Raw genomic sequence first — 26835 nt, 5'->3', positions numbered from 1 at the left:
AATTGTACAACACATTCAAAGATCCCAAATCAAAATATTCGTATTAGTCTGAAATTTTTGGTTAGAATAAATAAAGTAAATTTGAAACCATGTTTTGATCATTTATAGTGTATTTACAATTTGTTATGCAATATTAAACGCATATATCTAATGTACAGAGTTACAGGAAAGTATTTTTAAAAATATTAATGTATCAATGATATATTACTTTTTGCAGCTACTTATAAGCAAAAGAATGTTAAACTATCTTTTATAAAATAAAATGCTTTATTTCTAGCGTGATAATTTAGTTTTAAATTGTTATATAAAGTTAATGAAAGCTGCCACTGCACAATGCACGTTTTATTTACAACAGCGATGCCAATTTAATTTCAATTTAATAATTAAATAATTATCCAATTTTTGTTATATTTAAATCGTAAAATTGGTATGTAAATCTTTCAAACATGAACATTTTTAAATGTTTAATGCAATTAACAGCACAGCACATTATTCTAAAAATTATTTATAGAATATGACTTAAAAAAACAATTTTAGAAACATTGTATGTACAAAAGTAGTGTACTATATATTTGCATCTTAGCAATAAAAATCAGGCCTGGGCAATTCGTATTTTTCTGTCCACAGAGTTTTGGATAGCGTTCGTGAACAGTGACGTCAGAAACCATTAAATAGTGTAGGAAGATTACTCACCTTCCTTCCTACTTTCTTGGCGTTAGCGTTCTTTCTGACGTGTGACGTCTAATATTTGTTAGATTTCGTCATCTTGTCTCAATATGTGACTGTTGCTCGTCGAGACGCGGTTTAACTGCCTGTGACAAACGATCGTTCGTGGTGATTAAATAACTCTTCTAGGATTATCGAGTTGCCCAGACCCGACATATGTAGATACTCTTTACTAATGATATTCCCTATATAAAAAGATAATAAAATAAAGTTGAATTTTCTTACAAAATATTGTGGTATTATGTTTCAATAATGTACATATTTTAAAGGTATATTGACAATTATTTTCACTTTTGCTAAGCCCTTTGGGCCATAAATGGTGTTAAAGCACCTCTCTGTCCAAGACCTAATTGTATATGCTGCATGTGTATTTCGACACAATTTTGAAAAACTTGTTGATTCTGTGGACTTAATTTAGAACGTATCTGTTCCATAGTTCCTTGTAATACTTTCAATTCATATGCATTTCGGTCTGAATCTGACAAACTCTGAAACGCAAAGATATTCACATGAATAATGTCATTACGGGAAGCAATAGTTAAAGTATTAGTTCGTACTACCTTTACTTGCAACATAAGAGCTGTTAAATCCGTTACTAATTGAGTCATTTTTCCAGGTTCCTTATCGTTAATAACATTATTTCTATTAACCATATCGGCTGCTTCTTGCCTACATTTTTCACGAAGATGAGATGGTGCTAACATAGCTGCCACACTCGGTTCAGGGGCCATTTCTTGACATAATTCTTGCACATCATTTAGAAAATCTTGAAGAGCAGCATTCATTTTTTCTAGTTCAACCACAATTCTGAAACAGACATAATTGTTCATAAACCATGCATAAAGTTTAAGAACAGCATAAAAATAATGTAATAATTGCATACCCTGCATATCTTCTTTCAAAATCTGGCGGAAGTGATTCTCCAAAAGATCGTCTTTTTTCCGCTTCACTATTCATTTCTCTTAATTTTTTAATTTTAATTTTTTTAATACTCAGTATTTTATTTACTTTAACCATAAATTCCAGTAATTTTAAAGGATAACCATTCATTGTTCCCCCAATATGAGACTTCTTTGGTAAAGATACGGAAGCATTAGATATTAAAGGATCGCTGTTTAAGCGCGGCGACATTAATTTCATAGCGTACGGCGGAGATGGTACATATTGTACATGTCTAGGTCTAAACTTTTGTGCAAATGAGGCAACGCTTATTGTTTCTGGTGGTTCATTTGACTGTAAATTATATGTAAATATAAATGATTATTTACCTTTCGACTTGGTTGACCTTCCATAATTACGAAACATGTATCGAGCAGAGTAGGCTTCCCCCAGGAAAATGGTTTACAGGGGAAGTCGAGAACCCGGGGAAGCCTATTATGCTCGGTATTATACATACCAATACTTCATAATCTGGAACACTGTGTGTCCCAAGTCCCGCACGTTCAAACGTTATCCTGTAAGTGTTATTGCTAGTATCCACGGCATCAATACTTCCAGTAAATAATCCATCTTGTGGTTTTCTCAATCTTGCTGTAACTTTTGTACCGATTACTAATTGTAACGGTATTTCTGGTGGTAGATCTTTAAAACTGTTAATATCAGCTGCTTTTCTTTGTTGTAGCATTCGAATCTTTTGTCTTTTTCTTTCCAGTTCCCGTCTTTCTTCCTCAAAAAATGACTGAGAACATCTTCGTGGTTTACCCATCATTCTTCTTATCTTACACCATTCAACACGTGTTAATTTTCGAGTTTTTAATTGCGGAAACGATTCTTTTAAACATATCATAAAATCATTATCACCTTCGAAAAGGGTTCTATAATAAAAGATTTTAAGTTATATTATGCTAAACTGTAAATATGTACATACAGATTTTCAATTTTTATACATACTTATCAATATTACTGTAAAACCATTCATAACAAACCCATTTGTGTGCTTTTGGCAATTTCAATAAATTTCTTAGTCTCATGCCAATTTTTTGTCCAATTTTACGATCTGGAGATGATGGTTGCATTGGTTTATCTGGTTCTTTTTCTTGTTTAATAGTTGTCATTGTGGGTGTTAAGGATCGATTTAGTATATTATTCTTTTTTGGTTCATGAGTTAGTCTATTATGTCTTTTTGCTGGTGACGGTCTAGTCATTTTTTTAGGAGACTGCTTTGTATCTGGATGCGATGAATCCTTTTTGATTCTATAAAATACATGTAAATTAATATATACATGAAATTTATGAATTACAGCATGTCAAACCTACCTATGATGAGGATGATTAACTAATATATCATCATAAAATAATTTGTTCTTTTTTCTTATTCTTGCTGGCATTCCTCTTCGGTTCAAAACTTGTACCGGCTGTGTAGGAGGGTTTGGTTTTGGTGGAGGTTGAGTTCCAACTCTTTGAAGCCCTAAAGCTGCAGGACCAAGTTCAGTTAATGCATCTGATTCTTCTGTGTCCATATGTGAATCCGTTGAATTATTTGAAATCTGTTGATCATCCATGTCCATCGTATCATCATCAATCAATTCAGTTTTAATTTCATCCACTGATGGATATCCATCAGCTTTCATGGATAATAATGTTTCAGCAGATTCACCTAAAAGATTTTTCTTGTATTGAATAAAAGTATATACTTATGTAACTATGTAACACCATATTTTTGAATCGCGCTCCTAATTTAAACAAACTTCTGATACATTTCAATAATTCATACTTAACAATTTCCAAAATGCATAGTATTTAATCAAATATCATTATAAAAACTATTTATTAATCAAGTTATATTTTTCCCGTTTTAACATTATTTAAAGTTCCTAGTTCACAATCTTACACACTGTAAGCTTTTGAAGAACCCATAATTTATAAGTGACATAAAATTATTGGTAATGATAGATATAATAATTTATTTATAGACATAATATTTATGTGCTTTCTTTTTTTCATAACCATCATATTAGAACGTTATTCAAATTGGAGGTGCGAAAGAAGCGAGGAAATCGTTCTGCTCCCAGTCGTCGACATAACCAAACTTTATACGTAGTTTCGTAAACAGTATGTGTATTTATCGCATTGGGATAAATGTTACAAAATCATTGACATTATGAAGTTTATAAAGTAAACTAACAAATATTCGTCTCTAAAGTGTCGTTTGATGAACGGAATCTTAAATGATAAAGGTCTTCGTTGTCCCGCTTGAATTGTGTATTGGTCATTTTTGAAATTTTAAACCAGACCTTTCTGAGCGCAATTAAAACATCAACAGCAAGTTCCTAAACATCGTTCGAAAAGATCTTACACATTGAAATAGTAGAGTTGAAAATGTTTCTTATTCTTATGCAGCTCCTTTTTCTATTTAATTAATCCTTGTTACATTAATTTTATCAAGAATAAGTTAACTTTTACTTACTTTCAATCATGTCCGCCATGTTGCTATCAATGATGCATCATGGGTATGTTTCCGTCGAGTTCGCACGCTTCGCGGTGAATTTCGTTAGTGGTTCTTTTCCGTCGTTCCAAACGCTATGATTGGTTGAAAACTACCTTTGAAATGCTAAAACAGACATTATGAAATTTTTAAATATATTAAAATCATTTAAGATATACCGTACTGTAAAATAACAAGAAAAAAGGACAATACAATAAAAAATAATGATGTAAGAATCCAACAGAAAAAGAGCTTCACTGTCTATATATGTATACTTACTCCAGCGATGCCATTTACACCGCATTATGTATTCTATTACTAGATTAACTCGTATATATATACTGCGACTAAACATGTTACAAACATGGTTTTTATGGTTATTAATGATTTCATCAGTTACAATGGACAATATTATTTCTATCGATACGTCCGTAGCACCCGTCAAGTACTGTAGAAATAAAGAAAGATTAATAACATCCGAAGAAAGCGATGAATATCTACTTATCAGTGCCGAACTCGACACGATCGTTGTGATGGAGTGTCGATTTTGGTATGAAGTAATATGTCATTGATAAATGATCCAATATTATCGTTGTATCTATTTTATAAGATAGCAACGACAAAGAGGAGAGACAATCAAAAATTTGGTACTACCAAGATAGATATAGAAAAAATCCTAAGAAAGAAGTAGAATTAGGGATGGATAACAATTCGTCATACAACAGAGTTTATACGACTCTTGAGCTTTCTCTGGTAATAAAAAATTTGATGATCACAGATGCTGGTATTTATTTGTGTCACGGGGAAGAAGGACAGGAGGTTGAAAATAAATTCAACTACAGAATTGAACGTAATACTTTTAATAAACTTATATTTGAAGAACATATTTATCATTAATCTTGATGTAGACCGGTAATTAATTAAATGAATACGGTTTATGATAGCAATTTTTAAAGAGCATGGAGTGTCGTATACGGAACAAGGAAATATAACTGATTGGGAGAAATATCGTCAAATATATTTGGCATCCGTTACCACGCGACTTGCTGTAAGATTAATATTGTATTATATTTGCTTACAATTTTATCAAATGTTATCTGTTCATTAATCATTTACCGGATGTACTTGCAATCAGGTTTCACAAATGTCTGAATTGGCTGAAATTCGCGAGGCCGGTGTAAAGCTACAGGTATATTCTGAATGGGGACCATGGGGTCCGTGCGAACACTGCATACATAACCGTGGATATAAGACAAGTACTGGAACTTGTCGATTGAAACGAGATATAGATATGGTAAAAAAATAAATCAATTCGAGATAAATAAACCTAATTCGAGTCATTTTGAACATTCTTGTTATCACAGGCGATTGCTAACAGAAGTGATTCGTCGATAGTTAAATTTTTTCGAAAAACCCCTTCGTTGCCTTGCAAGTAAGAAAATTTATTTTCCCTTATATGAAATTGTACCAGTTAATATAGCACAATTTATTCAAGATCAATTTTATTGGACGAAGAATTTCCTGGCATCAGCAGCGCGGTTCGCCATTTGCCAAACTTCATATTAAAGGAAACGTGCAAGAAATGTCCGCGAGAGAAGAAGAAAAAGGGTCGAAAGTTTAGATACTTTAAGCGATTTGTACTAGCTGAAGGAGCATATCTTACCGTCATTTGTCCAGAGTAGTTTCATTCGTGCCCTTTGAGGAGATATTTTTCTCTAACGTTATGTTTAATGCGTTAATGTTCCAGGTCGACCATCGATACGCAAGTATCGTGGAAAAAGGATTCGATTACATTGGAAAAAGGTGTACAGCGATCTTTTCGTAAATTAGATCCAGAGGCTCGCGTTATAGTAGACGCGTTTGGAACGCTTTATCTGATAGGTAGTAGGAGTAGATATATTACACCTCATATTTCATAGCGTTTCACATTTTTCTGTATACACATCGTATCAGATGTTTCTACCCACGAAGAAGGGAACTACACGTGCTACGTCGATACCATTAACATGATGCAATTAAAAGTTATCGTTATTCCTAAAACTAGACTGTTAACCCGGGGTAAGGTTGTTATTAGGAATGAACTGATTCTATAATGTAACGAAGATTCTATGATGACAAAATTTTCAATCAAACAGAATTTCTGCGTCATTTGGGATATCTGGGATTTATATTCCTGCTTTGCACAATTTGCTATTGCAATGGCTTGATTTACACGTTTAGGCATAGAGAAAAATTTAAGGTAATGGACCCGGAAAATGTCACAACCAACCAGGAAGACGAAGTACCGTTGATTAGTCGAGTTTCATGATTCAAAAAGTGACTAACTCCATTGCTATGCGGTCAGTTTAATAAATACATCTAGTATGTTAGAAATCATTTTTTTTTTCTCTTCATTATGTTATTACTACTTCATACTGTGCTCGTTTACCGACTGAGCCACTTTTCTTACAATTTCTTCGACACAATCTGTTTAAACAGGCGACGACCTTAAAAACATCCAGGTGAAAGGAGGCATTGGTAGGGACAACCGCATAGTGTAGATACGTGTCTGCTAGCATAGCCATAGTTAGTTTCAAAATGGCCGTGTTTGATCGTACCTGTCTCTCTGTTGCATTACTGTCAATCTACAATTGAGAAGCAATTGAAAGCTGACCATAACAGTAGACAAACTATCGATAGAATGAGATTTAATACAGGTGTTATTGCGGTACTCGCAATTCTTTGCGTGGTTCTACCTCGTACAGCAATCGGTGAGTTTCATGCATGTATAGACTGTGTTCGTACATATGTGTATGTACGCACCGTGAGCAATGTTATCACTTTCACTGCATACCGGATACGATAGAGCATCCTTTCCGTAAACTAGTGTTTTTATCTTTTTTTTTTTTTTTTTAATTGAAACCCATTTACTATGCACAAGAACGAGTCTGACGAAACAAACATCATGTACTGGTGTTGGGAGCTACTTGTACGCCAGTCTTGGTGTAATTTATCGGTATTCCTTTTTAGGGCTACATCGGAGATGTGTGAATTGTAGATCAAGAGGAGAGTTAGGATCATGCAAGGATCCTTTCACTATGAACTCGACAGAGATCGAAAGGGAAAAAGGGGTCAATGCTGTGACCTGCGCGTCTGGTTGGTGTGGTAAAATACTCGAAACACAGGGTTTAAATAACGGTAAGAATGGGATAGACACGTACATAATTATTTTTATAATCTACAAGTAGATTGCCGGCACTGAAACGATATCATTTCTCTTAGAATATGGCGAAGCCACGCAAAGACTTTGTTTTCAACGGGGACCCGATGACGGTGAGGAAAGATGCGCCTACACAATGTGGAATTATAAAAAGGTTTACATGTGCCTTTGTTTCGGAGACTTGTGCAATGGAACGACGAGATTAAACGTTACCTACGGGTTAATTGTTACAACGCTTGCTATATTATTTCGACGGTTCGTTTGAAAATACTAGAACTGAATTGAATGTACATTATTGTATAAATAGTTCCTTGTATTTTGTACGTGACATGATATGTTCTATCCGATACGTTAATAAGCTGAAACGAACGAGAAGCCTGTAAAAATTGTACGCTAATTTTATTTATATCTTATGTATGATAATCACATAAAATTGAGGTATACATATTTCACATAATAAAATCTGAGCGGAACGTTATACAGAATCAAGTACAATGTTTTAATTGTAATAATAACAGGGTGTACCGCAATTTGTGTAAATTACACTCGTGAAACTGTTAAACGCAGATCGTTCACGTGCAGCAATTATACTTGTATACATTTCTGGTACATCTGTTTCGTGCGTGATTCGCTTCTAACACGTTTAACGAGCGCAGCATTAATTAAATCCGCAGCTGATGCGGACAAGAATTTGTTAAACGATACCATAATAAAACAATTCCAACTATTCCCGAGAAATGAACGAATTACAGCGGTAACATTAAATAGAACCGTATAATAAAAGGAGCATAATCTTAATTACACAAATATATAAAAGTTAATAAATGCATAAGAATAATTTTTCGACAGAATCCGATTTTACCCTTTTCTTTGATCAAGATGCAACGTTCGATAGCGAGTTCGAAAATAAATAATATCATCGTTAATAAATTTCTCTAGATCATTCTTTCCTTGAAAATGGAGAGCTGGTTCTTAAACTTCTCAATATTAGATCGAACAAGCCGTTTCGTCTCCTTTCTTCTTGATTTCTTAACAGCGCTCTTTCATGTGGAATATCGTCATAAAACAATTCGCCTTGGCCATAAAGATACTTTACTGTCAACATTGCTTTTTTACCAGTTAACAGATAGGGATCGTGATATGCTGAAACATCATCAAATGAAAAACGAATAAATTTCTTTCAACGTTTTTCGGTATACCTTTTACTATCAAATAATGGTCATTTCTTACTAAGTCCGTTGGAGAAGTCAGGTGTCATATGCCTGGATTCACGTGAACTGTAACCAAGGTCGTTTATGTCTATCGGTGGAATGAAAACACCTATTGGCCATAGGGATTCAATATTTTCTCGTTTAATATCGACAGATGATATGCCTTTGTTGCCCAGCCGTTGTCCTGTGTAAACATACAAACTGAATAAAAAGAAAAGAAAATGAATAAAAAGAAGTAATAAATAAATAAATGTACCAAAATCTCTTGGGTTTCCTGACGCGCTTCTTCTTCCGATGGAAACGTAAGATCTCTGGTCGATCGTTCGATCCCCTAAGAGAGGAGCGTTAATTATACTTAATGGTGTAAGAGTTTTAAATGACGAACGATGTAATTACATTTGAGAACTAACCATCTGTCGTAATACCGTGCTCATAAATATGTGGCGGAGAAATGAATTTCACGTGCACTTTCGAAAGGGGCAAAGCTTTAGTTGCAGCTATTGCAACTAAGAAGAACACCGTTTTCATCTGTAATTAAAATTCTTGAATATTTACTCTGGTTACGAAGCATCCTCTGTTATTTTCTAAATGAAATACAAGATGCAACATCATTTTTTAGCCAATTTACTTTTACCATAAAAAGTGTTTTCGCTGTAACTATCACGCGAAATTGGGTCAAGGTAGATGACACTGATATTTCTACTCCAAACCGAGTCGAATGGTCGAACCGAACGTAAACGTTGCATTGTATTTACGAAATTATGACATCATAAGCATGAGAGTGAAACGGAACCACAATCACGCAGATTCCTCTGATTTTATTCGACAAAAATGAATTGCGCGCAACCATTTAGGTAATCTTCTGGTCATAAACGATAATCAGAAACCGTGGCTGACACGTTCGAACATATTTCACTGTAAATATGTGTAAGGTAAAGATGTAAGCATAATATCTGCTGTAGCGATTTGTTTGCAGTCCCGAGCCGTGTATCATCTTCATTGCAATATATATCATCGAGAAGTGTTAGGCAAACTGTTAGACACGTGAATCGGTTGTTGTCGAGGAGAGAACATCACGTGAAGCAATGTCCACTGAAATAAACAATTATCCTTCGACACGTACTTCATATATCAAAGTAGTTTAAAAGTAAAGCAGAAAGCGATCATGAAGGCAGCATCCTCGGACGCGTATCATAATATGTACTTGTGTATGTACATATGCGTATATGTGAGCTGATGTACGCAATAGATGACTGTGAATTGGTTCGCTCATACATGACTCGCAACGTCTTGCAAAGGATTACACAGATATCTATTCGCGATTTCGCCACTCTGTTGTACATTCGAACGCGAACGCTCATAGAAAGTAAACGTCCAAATGATGCTCATAATTTAGGTGAAAACGCCACTCTCCTTTTGCCTTTTGTACAACTGATATCTTTGAGCAATTTACCAGGCTACGTGGTCTCTTCTTTTGCAAACAAGCTAGCTATTCGATAGACGTTGGTAAACTTGTGTACTCTAATAGTAGATAGATCTCTTTGTATGTGCTCTATCACGTATGTACCGATTGTTTTGATGAGTACATTGTTGAATGATATTTGTCGAAAACTATATACGCTATTCAATATTATTTACTTCTGGTTAATGGAATGCAACCAGTTCACGCCTATTTGGTTCGTTAATGTTTCCCAGTCTATGTTGATCTAGAATGTAAAGATATCATGACTGAAACCGGATCGCACAGTTTCATAACCCTCACATAGAAAGAGTGCACTTGTGCTTGAAAACAGCGTTATTGTATCTAAAGCAAGCGGCTAGAGACATTTGTGTGTTCGACAGTGCGTGTCAAACCACCCTTTCGCCTTCCTTTCCGCTCACCTTCACTCGCGAGTAGAAGTGGTTTCTATCAATTCTACCTCTACTGTGGGACAGCGAAACGAAATGCAATAGAAACGATGGAAAATTTTTTTTAGTTTCTCTTTCAAATTTAGAACGAATTAATTACTCGAATGCTATACTGGGACTGTTTTAAACACGTTCTTAAGACGAAGAGAAACGACGCAACCAGCAGGAAACCGTGAGAGAACAAGGACGAAAACGTGAAATTTGTATTGTAAGAATGGTTTATCCATAGAAGAGTAACTTTTAGAAAGTTCCTGTTGCATGTTAAACAGGCAAGCAGGGATCAAAGATGCAACGTGTTGCGTACTGAATAATTGCGATTACGTTAAGTCACGTGAACGAAAGTGATTAATATTAATCGAGAAAATCTTAGTCGCGCATCCACGCGATGTCATCTATGGAAAAATTGTTGACGTTCAATTATATGAACAAGCAACGTCTTAGCAATTAACCCAATCAAGTGTCGTATCCAATTAAATATAGAAGAGATGAGTGATGCAAACGTATATACAACCTCCGTTTTATCACACTTGAATTATATGTGTGTTTACATTGCACGTTTTCACTTATTATCTGCTGCAGCAATCAGGTTTTAGCACTTAAAAACAACAAAAAAATAATTTACCGTTCTATTTTACTGTATGCAAACTAGAAAATAATTTGCCAAACGTCGACAATAATTATCGCACCACTTACCGTTATCATTACGGACAATCAAAGGAAATAATAGTCACCACTAATTCTTTGTTTCGTTAAAATTTATACGATTGTATAAACACTCGTTGGTTGTATGCTCGTACGAAATGAAAACACCGGCACTGGGTTCCCAAAACAAACCGTGTAGCGTCTTCTGGACACGACCAGGAACTGTTCTAGTTTAAATGTCTCGGGAGAATGTCGCGCGTGGGTTCCAGCATCCCCCTTCTTGTTATGTACCCCACCTGCAGAGTCCAAGTTGCGAAGGTTCGTAAGGACTCGCACGAAGATACGGTAGAACTTTCATTTCGGTGAACGCGGTATGTTTTACAGCAATTTAAAAATACCGCGTACGTGGATGACCAATAGCTGCGCTCCGGCGTATGCGCAATGGCGCATTGTTTCGGCGCGAGACGCACGGTCACCTCGTTGTTGCTACAACTCATTAAAAAGTAATAAAATTCTAGTTTATTGATATTAATACGTGATATTTTGTACTGTGACAAACGTTTTAGTAGAAAGTGATGTGATTCTATAAGATACTATCGCGAATTTGTTCCCATCTACGTTTTTTGGGTCCACAAGGATGTCACCTTGGTGTTTCACGAGGTCTGCAATTCTGCCCAAAATGTAAGTAAGCTTCCAATACATATTTTAAACGTATTTGCAAGTGTATTACACGATCATATGAAAATTGTAGTTTATTAATAGTTGTGTGGTTCATGTAAATGCATGTGATAAATCATTGTGTCGGATGCGTCTGTATTATAATCAGAATTATACTCTGAAAAATGTTGTGTATATATGAAGTGTTTATACTTTGAGAATCTTAATATTCGTTGCTTCGTAACGTAAATAGCATGAAAGAACAAAAAAATTCATAAATTATGTGTCAATGCTGGTTTCGCGGGCTTTTTTACGTTTTGACGTAATGGCGGCATGTAAGACACGTAAGAGACACATACACTGGATATAGAACAACAGTTTCATTCTAGGAAAACCTTTTTTATTTACGTGTAGGAGTGTTATATAATAATTGGTATTCAATATTCTTACTTATTTATTATCTACTTTACATAACCGCATTGAAATGTAAGCACGAATGCCATAACCTGAAGTGTGGCATTGCTTGGTTTTACAAACAAAACTTTAATTTTCATGATAAGAGTGTTACGTCAATACTTTGTTACATTAACGAATATATAATGTAACATGTAGTTGTGTATTTTGTTAGAACAGTGTATGATTAGTATTATATAATGATCAGTTTAGAAATATTTATAAATTTAATAAAATTGAATAGGTTATAATTTTGTTTTTGCATATACATTATATTGTTATTTGTAGATAAAGTTTTTTTATTTTTTTTTTTCTAATTCGATCAAAGTTCTGTATAGCATAATGAAACGTGCTATAAATGGGACTATCGAATACTGATTATTTCAGTCTTGTTTAATATAATTGCAACTTTGGTGTTTGTTTTGAAGTAAGCACTAATATAAAGTTGCAAAGTTCTATTCAAGCAATGTAATCATTCACAAATTTCTCTAGTACTACTTAAAGAATTAAAAACGCTATGTATTTAATATTCTTTATTTTGTGAACAAGTAATTTGCTTAAATTGTTTTGTGTTACTTATGATAGTATACAGACCACGCATTAAAAAAGCAGTCATCGCATGTAATATACATCATTGTTGAAGCATGTAATGTACATAATTTTAATAATTTAAAATACTACTATGATATCATTATGTTAGTTAACAGTTTAGAGAAAGAGAAGTACTCTTTCAATCTAAGTAACACTAGTAACTCTATGCTTCTTTGTGGTTCTAGTGCCATAAAAAAATTCATCTAAATTTCTACCACCGATAAAAGTTTTTGAAATTAATTCTATTTACAACTATCAAATGTCGTCTATTTTATATCATAATTCAAACTTCATATTCGGCTCTCCTATCTTCATTTTATAACACAATTATTATCATTAATCAGCGTTAAAATACTGACTAGGTCTTCCGCTTGTACACGATAACACGATAAATTGTCCAATGCACGCGAACAGATTAAAATACTTTATTAAGTTCTGTTATTTCGTAAGCGGTGCACGGTACAATTGAAAATTAAGAAAACGGTTTAAAAGAAACTGTTACGTTTCATGACTAAAAGAATCGTCAATCGATACGTTCATCGTTGACTTGTTCTTTCGTATAATTACTATTGCACGATCGTTAGAGGGTTATATCAGTGGATTACATCATAAAGTGAGTCGTTTGCTCGAACTAATTAGTTACGTTAGAATCAGTGTCATTGTACTTCGTTCTTTCCATTAGAGTATCTATTTCAAGAACAACGATATATTCTTTCAATCTATCATGTTCGATCCGCGTGACACAATTAATTAACGCGGTTAATATACCATTAAGATGTTGTCTTTAACGGAGTAAAAGAAATCCGTACTCTCCTCTATGATTATTTCTATAAAATACTCCGTTAATTAACCTTCCACCTTTTTTCGTTTCTTTCTTTTGTATTCGCTTCGTTTTTTACAAAACTGACGCACGTAACATTCGACAGGCAACATTTATTTGCCAATCTAGCTACCTTTTACTTGCCGTATTGTTGATGTATCGTTATTAGGAACCAGAAAGCCAACGCGAGGAACACCGTTCCCGACAAATCACCCAGAGCGGTCAGATACGGGATGGCCGAATTGTCCGGGTCGATTTTGTATCGCCACATAGCGTGAATAATGATATGCGCTACGTAAAGCAGCACCATAACCTGAGAAATAAACATTAGCTTTTTTTATAACCATCCGAGCCTTTCACTTTTTCGATACGAGCTCTAATACAAACCTGGAGAACAGCAACAAATACGTAGGAGATCACGAAGTATGCGTTTACCGTGGAGGTACCTTGCCTGAGATAATCAGCTACAAAGATGAAGATCGTTTCGCCGAAAATCGCCATGCAAACGAGTATTCTGGCCGTTTTCGCATACGGTGCTAGAGAAACGAAACCGGGATCGTTATTGTGCAATCCGTTATGGTAAACGCGAAAAAAAGGCGTGGAATGACGGAACATTAGTTAGCCTTGCATCACTTACAGCCTTTAAACAGCGCCTTCCACGGGGCAATGAACATTTTCGAATGTGGCGGTAAAATTCCCATGATAGACGTCTGATGTAACGTGGTTGAGATGCGAGATGCTTGTACGGAAACTAAATTACCACCGATTCCGTTTATGATGGGTTGAAAGATCACGAATCCCTCGAACTCGTCGATCACTTGATCGAGCACCAAACCACCGAATCTGAGTCAGAGTAGAAACATTAATAAACAGCCTATCAGTATAATAGTCTACCGATTAGCGAGTTACTTAGATAATTATTTACGTACTAACCCACTGATACAGAGGGCGGATAAAACTGGAACCCATCCAGAGGTTAAAACATTTCTGGTGTATTTGTTCTTTAGGACCACGTAGATCCAAAATGGTAAAATTAAAAGATAACAGCCGATTACAACGTATAAAAGCCAAGGTTGCATTGTCATTCTTTCGAAAAACGCTGAAGCGATCCTCGATAGGACAGTAATTGATACCACGTCTCCAAATGACGCTGCCAAGGGCGTAGCCAAATTGTCAGGGTTCATTTTACATCGATACGATATCATAATGACGGCGATCATTACGAAATCTGTTGAAAAGAATATTAATGAAGGTAACCAGCCATATAAGGAACTATGATATTCATGTAAAACATGAGTGGAGATATAAAGTCGTAATAAATACCAAGTTGCTTCTTTTATCGCGTTTCTTCCTTGTGTAATTACATTTAATGATCAATTACCAATGTAAAGCAACATACGAATGATCGTTGAAACAAATTAATTCGATTCGATTGATCGTGTTTGCAAGTTCGAGGTAACTACTATAGTATAGTTATAAAGGAATACCTAAAATAAAACATGAACTGGTGGCGGTGCATACACTGGAGGCCATTAGCAATAGAGAATTGTTCCAGTTGAAGATGTACTCTGAACCTTCCGTTATGGCGTTGACGACGATCGCGAAAATCGAGACCAAAATGGCCGCGACGATCGCTTGAATCTGTACCAATGCGATGTTACCGATAATCATTTTCGTTATTTCCCGGAAACAGTGCATATTGCCGAGGTTTGCTTGGGTGGACAAACGAGATGCCAGACACATGTCGAGATTGCCCTTCAATCCTAACAGAGGTGGCACTAGAATGAACAATTGGGAAATGGCCCGAAATACTGGCCAGTCCTAAAACACAGATAACACATTAATTAAAGAGGATCCTTCCTTGGGCTATTCTTACAAAAGCAACGTAACCAGGAATGCAAGTTATGATTCAAGAATTTCTACATCGCCGGAAACCGATAAAATCTATCCTCTTCAATGTTTGTAACTGAATAACGAAGCCGGGTTGGTAGGGTGTTTATGAGATTACATATAACCGTGTTGTTTCTAGAGCACCGTATTTCATTTTTTGCGACAGATACACTGCACAATCGTAAATAAAAAATAAAAAGAGACGCTACCGTGGCGTTTTAACATTATCTTCAGACAATAAGAGTAAAGTGGGCGATCGATAAGAAACGGCTCACGGAAAAATACATGATTTACGATTGTTTTATGGAGATTTTAATTCTAACGACCACCGATGACGAGTTTAAAAGGACGCGTGTTCGGGTGTTGGCTTTATGAAAGATTGTTATAACGTACCTTGATATCCGCTTGAACGAGGCCCGCTCCGATCGTACCTATCCCGGCGATGAAGAAAGGCACAGCGACTTGTAGAGTGGTCTGATACCATCTTTCGTTTCGGAACACGTTGTTGCCAAAGCCATTCGAGTTATTACGAAAGTCAGGATCAGGATCTGAATTTTCGACGGAAGAGATCGTCACTAGGGAACTTCCACTGGAAAGCGATCCACCACCGGGATTGGGCGGTGACATGTCCGTTTTGTTCTTTTGTCCGTTAGGGCTTTTCAGACCCGCTACCGAGAAACCAATACATCTCACATTCTACCGTACCACGCATCGACGGCATTTAATTAACATTTAATAGAACGTCGCCGCGAATCAACGAATAAACCATCCGGTCATTACATTAATCACCCTATCTGTCAGAACTTTAGCACTCTCTTATCAATTTTTCTTTATTTATTAATTTTTCTTCTTTTGCGCTTTTAATTCTCATAAATAACGCTCCGCGAGTTCGTTGAATCCCGATGAATTTCGACACGTATGTGTTTTCGGTACCGTCTCATGGAGCGGAACGCTTCTTTGCTCTGACAGATAGTTAGAAAATAATGAGCGAGGTTATCGCGTTAGAACGATTGTTATTATTTATACATTGTCTTGCAAATACGCAATGCGCGATATTTCCTTATTGTGGTCGGCCCAGTGAAACGATACCCGGTGAATAAACGCGTGGTCGCGATTAATTAGCGCTCGTTATTATTATCAATCAGTTGAAAACGCGCAACTCGGCGAATGATTACGTTTCGATAGGTTCGTTTCGATTCTACAGTGGTTTAATAAAATTGCGGAAGAAAAGAACTTGCGCGTTATCACCGATCGTGACAATAGAACGCGCGAATACACACATCCGCGAACAGTTGTGTACGGTTCGTGACCTCGGAGCACGTGGTATACGATCGAACTCGATTGTATCGATACGAAAAATTCGCGAACGAAACGATCGTCCGCGATTATTATATATGTCAAGGCCGTTAGTTTACTTTGTGTGTTGATTAACTTGCTCACCTGCCACTTTCTTCACGAGATCTGGCTCTGCCTTAATCTCGACCGACGTGTTCAACTTCTTGTCGTTACCCTTCTCGGAACAATCGAAGTCCAACGCATAATTATCCTTCCCGTTCGACATGTTGTGCCGTTCTATAGTAAACGCGTGATCCTTAACGCCCCTGTCGTTCTCTTTGTTTGCTAAACGCTCATTCTGATCCATGCTGTCATTTAACTTTATATCAGTCACGTTCAATAGTGTTGGTTCAGTCGACGAGTCCGGAAAAGCGACCATACCTGTAATTTTTTCCGATGATTCGATCAAATGTGGCGTGGGTTGTGTTGCTTAGGAAACCGTACGACATGATTTACGCGAAAAAGAAGAAACAGAGAGAGAGAGAGAATGAAAAGAAATAAGTATTTTTGAATTGTTGGAACCGATTACATACCGAGTTCGATGCTGACGCACAATGTTGTAGTATCCCCTTCGAAATTGGCAAAGTCCGGGATCGACCTGTGATACTTTCACGTCGGACCTGCCTATTTCGGTCAGCCTTGATCTGCTAAAAGTTAAAAATTCAATGGAATAGATTATTTATTAGCGAAAGGCTCAATATTAACAGTTGTTAACGAGTGAAAAAGAAACAAAGACAAATCTTCGAGCGCAGAGACGATCTTCGATTAAGTTTTCTTTTGTCACATTGTAAGATCAATTTATTGCTTCTTCAGAGCTTATCAGATAATTGTAAACGCTTATTGTTGAGAAGACAAGTATTTGATAAATAGATATCAATCAGGGTTATTCATTAATCGATATTACGCGAGAGTATTCACGAATTTTTTAATCTTTCGATGTCGTTGCTCTTGACTTTTTAGTGTCTAGACATTTTGATAGGACGTGAAATATTATATACGAGATCAGCACGGTATCGTTAACAACAGGAGGAACTTGGTTCTTGTATTACTACTAATCGGAGTCCACGTGTCGTCGGATTTATATTACGCGCGTGCAGAAAACTGAAAAACGGTTGTGCAGCATTTTCAAGAGTCCCCCTCGGCTAGCGTTTCCCGTTTTCCTACGTTATCGTTTGTTTAATTTAACAGCGATTCTTTATAATCCGACTATCGGATGTTACTTTATATCTGATTTTACTTTACCCCGAATAACGAGGATTAACGTTGCCTGTTTGCTTACAAAAATTAATTCATTGTCAATAATATCGATCTACGAACACTTAACACCCGAATCGCGATAACAGTATCGGTATCGTATTTTTCGAACGATGATCAATCTCGCAAACACGAACATCGTACCATTTTCGATATTAGAAACGTAACTACAATTTATGAATCATTTCTTTTACCGTTTCACGTGGTACTAAACGTTCCTTCCGGTTAGAATGCATAGCTCCGTGTTATCCGACTACTCGTGATCGCCTTGAAAGGCAAACGATATTCATAAACGTGAAATAAGTCAGACCGAGAAAGAAAAAGACGATTAGTGACAATAAGCGACACTTACGATTAGTCGTCGTTTTTGTCGCATAGTAACGTTTCAAAAAGAAAAATAAAAAAAAAGAGGAAGAAGAAAAAAACGAACGCTTGTCGTGGTTAATACTTACGTGGTGACAATATATTGAAGAATTTCCGCCAGCGTGTCGACGTTTCCTAGTAAAATCTTTATTGTTGCTTGATGGTCGATTAACCCTGCCACTTCTGATTCGTGCTTCTTCGATCCTTTACTCAAAGTCGCATTAAATTTCGTGCACGATGTTATCGGTAGCGTAAAACGAAAATGTGTTCCCGGTGGCTCGTGAAAGAACACTGTGATCGAGGATCGACCCAGGGTTTGATAAAAATCGCGTACGGGGAAGAACGCACAGGTCGCGTATTGGAAGAAGAATCGTTTCACACGGTAAATCCACCACTGTCGCGCGTACTCAACTGTTTGCCTCACGCGGTCGTGGATGACTGATAAAAGAAGCCTTAGGTCGTTTGGCGGTACTTGAGTCGCTTCATGTACGTTCAGATGCGACGTGTTGCTGTCCAGGCACACGCACGTGCGCTATCTCGTACGACGATGGTGGGAGTGATTATTGTAAATGGATCGTAGATCGTAGATCATTAATTGATTCGCGACGTCGCGTCGCTGTCGAGGAATTTCCACTTGAGCCTTGCTGCCAACCGCTCACTGCCCCTGGCACCCTTCTTCTTTGCGCAGTTTCATGTATGTATTAACATTGGATCAGAGGTGTAATCCCGAATTTTGCAAAAACATTTCGTAACAAGATACACAGGATAGGGTATCATAAAATGTCATCAATCTATTTCAGTTCCAAACACATATAAAGACAGGTATTTTAATCTATTTTAATCTATTTCGAGTAGCAATAGGGGATCATTTCTTGAAATATTTTAAGACACCTTCTTTGTCCCTGTCTTTGTTTAATTAAGTTCTGGGAACACACTTTATTTACCTTATCGTCTAAATTACCAATGAAAGTAATAATGTTTCAACTGTTTCCAATTAGAAGTATCGATAAATCATTGAGAATTTTAATTGTATGCGTACATCAATTAGTATAAATAATTTATCTGACTGAGTCATTGTGCTGATGCTTGATTTATCGTGCAACATATCTTATTGTTCGGCTCGTTTTCTCCCATTAATGGCAAATTCTTTTTTTCAATTATTTCTTATTGAGACAAGTGATTCAACGTGTAAAAGGAGCACGCAATACTAGGAAGTCTATTTTTTCCATAGATTGAAAAGAAGCATTATTATTTTATCGTTTAAACCTTTATGTAATTAATGATCGAGACGAATTTATTCCCATTCGAGGATACAACGAGCGTAAACGATGTTGCATAAACGTAAATCTGACTAGACCGTCGTTTTCGAAGGTATTTCTTAACAATTGGTATGCCGTGCGTGCAATTACGCCAATCGAATGGGATTTACCTTCCTTCTTTTCAGTGACGTCACTTCGGACGATTTACGAACGGGGAAGAACAAGCACGTGACACGCATGATAATGGATAATATCGATCAGAAATTCGATAGATCGTATACTTGAATGGTCCTACGATCTGTTAATTGCAGCGCGACAGCTTATCGGCTCTTATTAAAAGCAATTACTTTAAGTTAATTGCAGAACAAACGGATAACGTCATACAATGGAATTGCGATCGCAATTAGTGCAAACTTTAATCAGACATTGTGTCGTTTGAAAAATGAAAAAGAAAAGAAAAACAAAAACAATACACGAAATACTTGTACTACTATCAGACTGGGAGATCGATGATCTGCTGTCACCAACTGTGGTTTTAATCATAATTGTTCTTACGTGCGAGTGCGTTCGCGGAATTGTTGTTATCCGAGAACGCTGATTCCATCTGAATCAAGATCTATCTGACTATCACCGACTTTAGTCAGCTACTAGATAATATTCAGTTGAATCATAAATGACTTCCGTTGTAAGCAGACGATGATTATTTTTTGAAAAAATTCATATCGTGCATTTTAGATAATATTTTTTGTATTTCGATAGTATCTACTAAATTCAAAATTGTTCGGTTATATTTTACCGTCCTCCATACTCGTCCTCCAGGCTTGAAACCTATTATACCTACATCAATTTCATGAATTGCAAGAAAAATATAATTAACGCGGCGACTAACGCGTTCGTAGTTTCTAGATGTGGCTGATAATCGAATAACTTTGCTGACGTTTCTTTGGAAGCTATTGTTAACACATGCACAAATGCATTTTATTGTCCAACGCGTAGAAACAGAATTTATAAGCGGGTGTTCTTAGGTATAAAATAAATAAAAATATATACTGATCGAATTGAGTATCCTCCTCCTTTTCGAAGTCGGATAAAAAGAATGAATATTGCAATATTTAAGTCTCGCATACTTGGATTTCATTTGCAATAAGTAGATTTAAATGTCACGATTGTCGATTCGATTGAAACAATCTTATCGATTGATAGAGTTAAAGGTGTTTTCCGACAAAATACGAGGGTATATTCTAAGATAAGAAACCAATACTGAAACTCGGTAAAATTCTTAGAAGCTTTGTTACTGTAATAAACTCTATAAATTCCGCATCAATATCAGGCTTGTATCCGCGAACAAGGTCGACATTTTGAAATGGAAAAAAAAAATGACAATACTAGGTAATAAATTTTAATGTCATCACCTGTCAATGACACGGAATCATTGCCAAATAATAAACAGTCTACAATTACATTGACAAAATAAACACAGTCGCAATTTCACGCGAACGATATTTGCTTATTTTTATATTATTTGCTTTTTTCTGATTTTTATCCCTGCATATTGCCAGGAAGAGTCTGGAACGGTCAATGTAAAACAACTAACCGAGCGATCGAGCAATCATTGAGAAGCGAAGCGAACGATAAAATCTTCCATGTCGCTGACATTCGACATATTTCGCTAATCTGAATACTACAATGTAAACAGGTATTTACAGTAAATTTATTGGCGGCTGTAAAACGGACTGAATCTCTTCTGCGATTTCAGTGTGCTCTGATCAACATTATAAAACGTATCATGAGATATTTGACGAGCAGCGATTTTCCATCGGCTTATTGCATTCGTTCTTTCTCCTTCTTCTTTTTTTTTTTTTTTTTTAAGAATACGCAAGTCAGTGACTTTTCTTGCGGTTATCTTGACACGATATCGCGATAAGTCTTTCGCGAAAGAAGGTTTTTAAACGTTCCGTTATATTAAACTTTTCTACCGTTCATTTGTAATGTCGGTGACGTAAATGTTATTTTATATTTGCATTGCGTGTCAAGTGGCTGAAATGATTAACAGCGATAGATAAAGGTTAGTACGGCCAAGAAATTCAATTTTCTAAATGTCAACGTTTTTAATAATTTTTTTTACACGCGAAATATAGTTGTGCCAATTTTCCATGCAAATGGCATCGCGTTATCACGTTGAATAATTACATCGAGTCGAGGAAAACCACGTCCCATTCTTTTGGTATTACGAAGTAACGAAGGTGTACGCGCGATTTAGCTAGTTAGAATTCCAAAGAAATAATCCTGACATACTCGTTGCCTCATGTTCGTACTTTTCGCAGAAAAAAGAATCTTACGGATTAATTTTCCTGATGGGTTTTCCTCGCGGATGAACGCGGTTTCTTTTCTACTTGTCATTCTATTCGCGCATTTTCAACTCGACATTTCATTCGACAGGTGGATGTACGACAATGATCGTATCAGAACTTAAAGTTTCCTTAAAGCTGGGTTTACACGCTCGCGCATTTGCACAAACAGATTTACACAAATAATATGAAATGATAACCCTGTTTACCAGTACAATTTGATTTGCCGAGTAATTTCGCCTGGGTGAGCTGCAGAATATATTGCCCAGTTAACAGTATCTCCTTTATTGTTCTACGAGTCACTAAACTGGTTAAAATTGCATCGGCTCATTTATGTTGTTTGCGTAATTAAAAAGGAGCGGAAAAAAAATTGTGCAAAAGTTGATTATCAAAAGAATTATATACGTTTAAGAGTCTTTACAGTGTACGTTACATACATTATCAGTTTTCAAATTATAATTAGTATGTAATAAGTGGATAAAAAAATGTTGGTGCAAAATGTTCCGCATCAAAGTCACTAATACACGATAAAATGTTAATAGAATTTTGTAGCATTTATTGAAAATACTAATTTTCTTATTCTGTTAGTACCAAAATGTGGATGCGTTGAACTTGAATATCTCTTTACACGTTCGGTTATTTCAATTCAAAATTTTTGCATTGCGCGAATACCAAAATTTCTATTTACACGTGACGATCTGTTTGTACTAATCATTTTGTGCGTACCGAATGGTCATGTAAACTCAGCATAAGATTTTATCTGACAAGCTATCGTCCTTTAAAATTCGACCTCGAGACGAATACTTACGACCGACATTGAATCTACCATATATTGAATGTTCTGTTTTCTGCATATTAACATACACCGATAAAGGGTATTACGTTACCGTGGAAAACGTTGTTCGTAAGATTGGATAACTTTTGTCGAACATCGAATTCACGATCGAAATCGCGACACGCGTGACGCAAATGATCCTGATTCTTGATCTTTGATTCTCATTGGTGATCATCGTATTGGCCTTGTATGTGATACTCGTAATTTATCAGAAGCTTTATCGCGAACGTTCTTGATTGAAATTCCATTTCTTCGATAAGTACCGATAACGATATTATCATGTGGGTTAAGTGATGTATCGTATTATAATAGTACGAATTATATAGCTTTGTGTTGAAATTGATTCCGTCAAATTTTCTGTTATTTATTTTCTTTTTTTAATCTACTAACAGCCGTTTGATGTTCAATTTGCTGTTCATTACAATCAGTAAACAACGCAACTTTTTAAATTTACGATTTTAATCCTTAAAATAACAAAACAGACAAGATTAAACATCTACTTGGAATTGTATTTTTCTTCGTGAGTTTATAATCGCTTAATGAAATGTATACGTACACGTAACAAGTACCAATTTTAATTTCAAATAGGAAATTAATGAGAGGGATAAATGAAAGGACAAATCGTTAATGGTTATTAGACTATATTATTGGACGTATCCAACTCTATTCTCGACTAACAAATAATATTTATCGACGAACAACGAACTTCTATGAACTTACATTGTAATTTTGATTCTCGAATATTTTGATTCTCGCTCCTTCGATTTTTGTACCCTCGTTCGTGTTAGAACATCATCGCCAACAGACATGCCAAAAAATGGGATGTCGAACATAGTTACAATGAAACATTAATACATGAGATTGTGTCTACAAGATGCGTTTTTTTGATTTTCCGAACGTTTCAAAAGATATTCCTCCTGGTGCGATGAAAAAACATCACGAATTTATAATAGACATTGTACGTGTAGCTTGTACGAAAGAATTTCTTCCATCATGGAAATGCTATATGTTAATTATGTTTGATTTAAAAAAATGTCTCTTAAGTTTAGAATTCTTTCGTACAAGCCAGATACATTGTAAATTGTGTTCTCGATCATTCGAATAAAATGCAGCAGCATTCAATTCGATTCGATCTCTCGCATATACGTATCATTCGCAATCATTAAATACCTCATAACGTTTAATCTCGATTAAAATGTTTTGAATTTCTTACGCGATACACAGCGTTTTCTCTGTTGTTTTCACGAAATGAAAAATCGAAATGAAAACGTTACACAACAAGGTTTTGATACATTATTAATTGTAGTGTTATATTTCTTCGATTGGTAATATATAAAAAGAGTGTTCAACACTTTTTTAGTTTCTTTTGATCATTAATCAAATAAAATTCATATCACGGAGAGAAAATATTTTGGATATTCGTTAGATATTGCATTCATTTTTAGAATAGAACATCCCAAATATTTCCCTTGCGACGTCTATTTTGTTTAATTAATAATCGAAAAAAATGAAAAAAATACTACACACTCTTGTTACACAGCAAGGTATAAATATTAGAATTTTTATCGCGTAAATACTTATGAGTATACATATATATGTATGTATTTTAGATGAAAGCATTACATTAGGAACATTCGGTTTTCTGTATACTAAACGTTAATTTACAGCTATGCTTAAAATTATGGATCTTTCTTCGTTTCGGTAATAAACGATCGATGCCTCGTTGATCGACAAAACGATTCTATTGCGTAGAAAAGCTACTGTTCTATCGTTTGAAAAAGTCTTTCAAAGATCCCGTCGCGTCGGTTCGACGAACTGTCGATCATTTGTACAAAATAATAAATCTTGTATTTCCAGCTTTCGCGAAAAATATGTATTTTGGTGCATTGTGTGCCATTTGTTCTTTGGTTGATACTAGCTCTTACGATTCGCGATCATATCGGACTACGGTAATTTTTGTCCATATTTAATGTTGTTCAAATGATTAGATAAAATCATCGACGATTATCCTGCGATGATCGCTCGTTATGTACACACACATATGTATAAACTTGCACACCTCTTGTAAATATAAGCATATACTTAATAATTCGTCATTGAAATAGTGTTTACTTGTACTTCCGGTTCACCATATGAATAGATACATTCATTTTAATTACACTATCTTCGTCATACGCTAAGAGAGAAGTAACTAGAGGACCCTGAATCGTGGTACTTAACCATCATACTCTTTCTTTCTTTTATCTTCTTTTTTTCTTTTAAATATCGCGGTTGGTTATAGCTTCTCGAATCGTAGTAAGTACATTATTGTAACAACTAATTTTGATTTTCTTTTTCACTTAAAGATCTTAACTTTCTACGCACGTTACGTATTACGATATCCTTACGGTTTAATCTCGCCGCTTAATAATATTGCTTAACATTCTATAGTATACAACACATTTCGCACAATTCACACACGTACAATTACACATATGTACTTGGTTAGAGACGTACAAACGGAGTTTCTAAGTGTTGTGTACATGTTAATCGAATGGGATGTCGTTGGTCGAGTCCTGTTAACAGGGTCGTACCTCGACGGCGTGTATGTATAACGTTCACGCGACTCGCGTATTCTCGATTACGGTAAAGCTTAAACTTAGGAACGTACGTTTATATTATACAATAAGTTTAATAGGAACTTAAGAAGTTTCTCGGTCTATCACGTTACCGTTATTATCATTTCCCGCGCGAATCGCTCATCAATGGTATTTACAAGTTGCCCGCGAGAATTTTCCTTCGTTTTTCTGCGCGGGACTTCAGCTGGCGCTCCTTTCGATCGAAGTTTAGAAAAATACGAATAATTAGTTGTTACGTCGGTTAACTGGTCACATAATATCATGTGTTGTGCATAAATCTCTGTGCGTTTAGGATTTCTTTATCTTTCATGACGCTTGCGTAACGTTTTTCAACCAGAGGTATTATTGTCAGGCGGTTTACGTAAGAGAAAATAAAATTCACAAAATTCTCATATATGTATACATAGGTATATGTATGAAAAGTTATGAAACGTATAATTACTTCGAGGTCGTGTCTGGTTTGGAACGTAGCTGAGGTAGGAAGAAATTAAGAGGAACAAAACGCGTGCCGGTTTTAATTAGGTGTCACTCCATGAAATAGATTTTTCTAGACAGAGGGTCAAACATTTCGCTTAGTCCATGTTATATGGAAACACGTGTTTTATAAACGGAACTTTTGGTACGTTTCAATGTTTCCCGTACCAATGTTCGATTTAGACAGCTTTGAATCGAAACCGTATCGCTGTTTCCCGTTTATTAAAGAAAGGAGATAAAAAAGAAAGGCACGTGTCGCGCAAAAGGGGTGGAGGATAGATCCGTTCACCCTTCCGCTCGGTGGAGCCCATTCACAATGGCCATGTTAATTCTTGGCGTATTTTTTTGCCCGGATCGACCCTAATTTCCCGTTTTCGACGCGTTTTACAAACTTTTTTTTTTTCTCTCCTTCGTACTTGTCCCTTTGGTCCCTCAGCGACACGGTGTTTCTCGACACACAGCGGCACGTTCCCATCTGTCGTCGTGGTCGTTCGTCGACAGGTCGTAGAAACGGAAGCAGGGGTGAGAGGTGGGTCGATTACAATAGAGAGTCTAGAAGCGCGTTCGTGCTAAGCCAAGGGAGGGGCGAAGGGAGGAAATCTTATAAAAGATTTCCAAAATATTGTGTAAATCTGATGGGGTGCGCGCCAGCTGAAAATTTAGGGTGAAATTCGTCGAAACGGTAAGCGTGTGCCGTGGCTCGCGCACCCGGCGTGGCGTACGCTTCACGCGCCGACCGTGGCGTTAAACAAATAAAGGGTTGCGCCGATCCCTTTTTCGAAAATGCGGAAACCGAACGTCGAACAATGCTGGTATTTTCACCCCGTT

At 36.0% G+C, this 26835-nt stretch overlaps 6 protein-coding genes across 18 annotated transcripts in view; 3 read left to right on the top strand and 3 right to left on the bottom strand.

Moving 5' to 3' along the window:
• Window positions 1–92: 92 nt before the first annotated feature.
• LOC114875470 (protein lin-9 homolog) lies at window positions 93–4233 on the bottom strand. 6 transcript variants are annotated; one of them, XM_029185780.2, is made up of 7 exons: window positions 4133–4233; window positions 2983–3322; window positions 2617–2919; window positions 2123–2540; window positions 1610–1959; window positions 1287–1533; window positions 93–1214 (listed from the first exon to the last, which is right to left on the bottom strand). In XM_029185780.2, exons 1-7 carry the CDS (start codon window positions 4149–4151, stop codon window positions 1023–1025), a joined length of 1869 nt encoding a protein of 622 aa, XP_029041613.1. In that variant the 5' UTR covers window positions 4152–4233; the 3' UTR covers window positions 93–1022. The 6 variants fall into 6 exon arrangements, with proteins under 6 accessions (XP_029041613.1, XP_029041615.1, XP_029041611.1 ...); XM_029185782.2 differs by lacking the exon at window positions 4133–4233 and adding an exon at window positions 4022–4093; XM_029185778.2 differs by lacking the exon at window positions 4133–4233 and adding an exon at window positions 3851–3958.
• Window positions 4234–4551: 318 nt separating this feature from the next.
• Window positions 4552–6689, top strand: LOC114875459. Its single transcript, XM_029185762.2, has 10 exons — window positions 4552–4700; window positions 4765–5000; window positions 5095–5198; window positions 5286–5444; window positions 5515–5582; window positions 5646–5828; window positions 5898–6031; window positions 6104–6208; window positions 6286–6489; window positions 6629–6689. Exons 1-9 carry the CDS (start codon window positions 4552–4554, stop codon window positions 6456–6458), a joined length of 1311 nt encoding a protein of 436 aa, XP_029041595.1. The 3' UTR covers window positions 6459–6489; window positions 6629–6689.
• A 22-nt stretch (window positions 6690–6711) lies between these two features.
• LOC114875479 lies at window positions 6712–7834 on the top strand. Its single transcript, XM_029185814.2, has 3 exons — window positions 6712–6900; window positions 7160–7327; window positions 7412–7834. The coding sequence occupies exons 1-3, from the start codon at window positions 6831–6833 to the stop codon at window positions 7612–7614; spliced, it is 441 nt and encodes a 146-aa protein (XP_029041647.2). The 5' UTR covers window positions 6712–6830; the 3' UTR covers window positions 7615–7834.
• LOC114875478 lies at window positions 7732–11392 on the bottom strand. 2 transcript variants are annotated; one of them, XM_029185813.2, is made up of 5 exons: window positions 11162–11392; window positions 8971–9088; window positions 8817–8891; window positions 8580–8744; window positions 7732–8492 (listed from the first exon to the last, which is right to left on the bottom strand). In XM_029185813.2, exons 1-5 carry the CDS (start codon window positions 11168–11170, stop codon window positions 8290–8292), a joined length of 570 nt encoding a protein of 189 aa, XP_029041646.1. In that variant the 5' UTR covers window positions 11171–11392; the 3' UTR covers window positions 7732–8289. The 2 variants fall into 2 exon arrangements, with proteins under 2 accessions (XP_029041646.1, XP_029041645.1); XM_029185812.2 differs by having other exon boundaries at window positions 8580–8891.
• A 189-nt stretch (window positions 11393–11581) lies between these two features.
• Window positions 11582–26835, top strand: part of LOC114875474 (Down syndrome cell adhesion molecule-like protein Dscam2) — a 151562-nt gene continuing 136308 nt past the window's right edge. The window contains exon 1 of one of the 3 annotated variants that reach the window (XM_029185793.2): window positions 11582–11791. The gene's annotated coding sequence lies outside the window, so the exon portion shown is untranslated. Of the gene's footprint in view, window positions 11792–19088; window positions 19168–21595; window positions 21798–26835 lie in introns of those variants that run through there. The other 2 variants (XM_029185795.2, XM_029185792.2) reach the window with 2 other exon arrangements.
• Window positions 12204–18914, bottom strand: LOC114875477 (solute carrier family 41 member 1-like). 5 transcript variants are annotated; one of them, XM_029185807.2, is made up of 10 exons: window positions 18563–18914; window positions 18305–18377; window positions 17390–17503; window positions 16962–17237; window positions 15915–16189; window positions 15119–15452; window positions 14565–14859; window positions 14269–14474; window positions 14019–14167; window positions 12204–13944 (listed from the first exon to the last, which is right to left on the bottom strand). In XM_029185807.2, the coding sequence occupies exons 4-10, from the start codon at window positions 17233–17235 to the stop codon at window positions 13768–13770; spliced, it is 1710 nt and encodes a 569-aa protein (XP_029041640.1). In that variant the 5' UTR covers window positions 17236–17237; window positions 17390–17503; window positions 18305–18377; window positions 18563–18914; the 3' UTR covers window positions 12204–13767. The 5 variants fall into 5 exon arrangements, with proteins under 5 accessions (XP_029041640.1, XP_029041641.1, XP_029041639.1 ...); XM_029185808.2 differs by having other exon boundaries at window positions 17390–17500; XM_029185806.2 differs by lacking the exon at window positions 18305–18377.

This window comes from Osmia bicornis, chromosome 1 (genome assembly GCF_907164935.1).
Source record: "Osmia bicornis bicornis chromosome 1, iOsmBic2.1, whole genome shotgun sequence".
Lineage (NCBI taxonomy): Eukaryota > Metazoa > Arthropoda > Insecta > Hymenoptera > Megachilidae > Osmia > Osmia bicornis.
Note: the sequence above shows the minus strand (reverse complement) of the source record. Positions and strands in the feature narration are given on the sequence as shown.

What these genes read in the sequence shown, in the direction of transcription:
- LOC114875470 (XM_029185778.2), bottom strand. Translation starts at nt 3,938, where the DNA reads ATGACCAATACACAATTCAAGCGGGACAACGAAGACCTTTATCATTTA. An exon ending in CACTTTAGAGACGAATATTT is followed by an intron (nt 3,323 to 3,850) that starts GTTAGTTTACTT and finishes AAAATCTTTTAG; the next exon opens with GTGAATCTGCTGAAACATTA. An exon ending in CTCTTATGTTGCAAGTAAAG is followed by an intron (nt 1,215 to 1,286) that starts GTAGTACGAACT and finishes TTTGCGTTTCAG; the next exon opens with AGTTTGTCAGATTCAGACCG.
- LOC114875459 (XM_029185762.2), top strand. Translation starts at nt 4,552, where the DNA reads ATGGACAATATTATTTCTATCGATACGTCCGTAGCACCCGTCAAGTAC. An exon ending in TGAAACGAGATATAGATATG is followed by an intron (nt 5,445 to 5,514) that starts GTAAAAAAATAA and finishes TTGTTATCACAG; the next exon opens with GCGATTGCTAACAGAAGTGA. An exon ending in ACCCCTTCGTTGCCTTGCAA is followed by an intron (nt 5,583 to 5,645) that starts GTAAGAAAATTT and finishes AATTTATTCAAG; the next exon opens with ATCAATTTTATTGGACGAAG.
- LOC114875479 (XM_029185814.2), top strand. Translation starts at nt 6,831, where the DNA reads ATGAGATTTAATACAGGTGTTATTGCGGTACTCGCAATTCTTTGCGTG. An exon ending in TCTACCTCGTACAGCAATCG is followed by an intron (nt 6,901 to 7,159) that starts GTGAGTTTCATG and finishes ATTCCTTTTTAG; the next exon opens with GGCTACATCGGAGATGTGTG. An exon ending in AACACAGGGTTTAAATAACG is followed by an intron (nt 7,328 to 7,411) that starts GTAAGAATGGGA and finishes CATTTCTCTTAG; the next exon opens with AATATGGCGAAGCCACGCAA.
- LOC114875478 (XM_029185812.2), bottom strand. An exon ending in GCACGGTATTACGACAGATG is followed by an intron (nt 8,892 to 8,970) that starts GTTAGTTCTCAA and finishes CTCCTCTCTTAG; the next exon opens with GGGATCGAACGATCGACCAG. An exon ending in TGACTTCTCCAACGGACTTA is followed by an intron (nt 8,493 to 8,579) that starts GTAAGAAATGAC and finishes ATGATGTTTCAG; the next exon opens with CATATCACGATCCCTATCTG.
- LOC114875477 (XM_029185807.2), bottom strand. Translation starts at nt 17,235, where the DNA reads ATGGTCGCTTTTCCGGACTCGTCGACTGAACCAACACTATTGAACGTG. An exon ending in TCGTTCAAGCGGATATCAAG is followed by an intron (nt 15,453 to 15,914) that starts GTACGTTATAAC and finishes TCTGTGTTTTAG; the next exon opens with GACTGGCCAGTATTTCGGGC. An exon ending in TCCGCCCTCTGTATCAGTGG is followed by an intron (nt 14,475 to 14,564) that starts GTTAGTACGTAA and finishes ACTCTGACTCAG; the next exon opens with ATTCGGTGGTTTGGTGCTCG.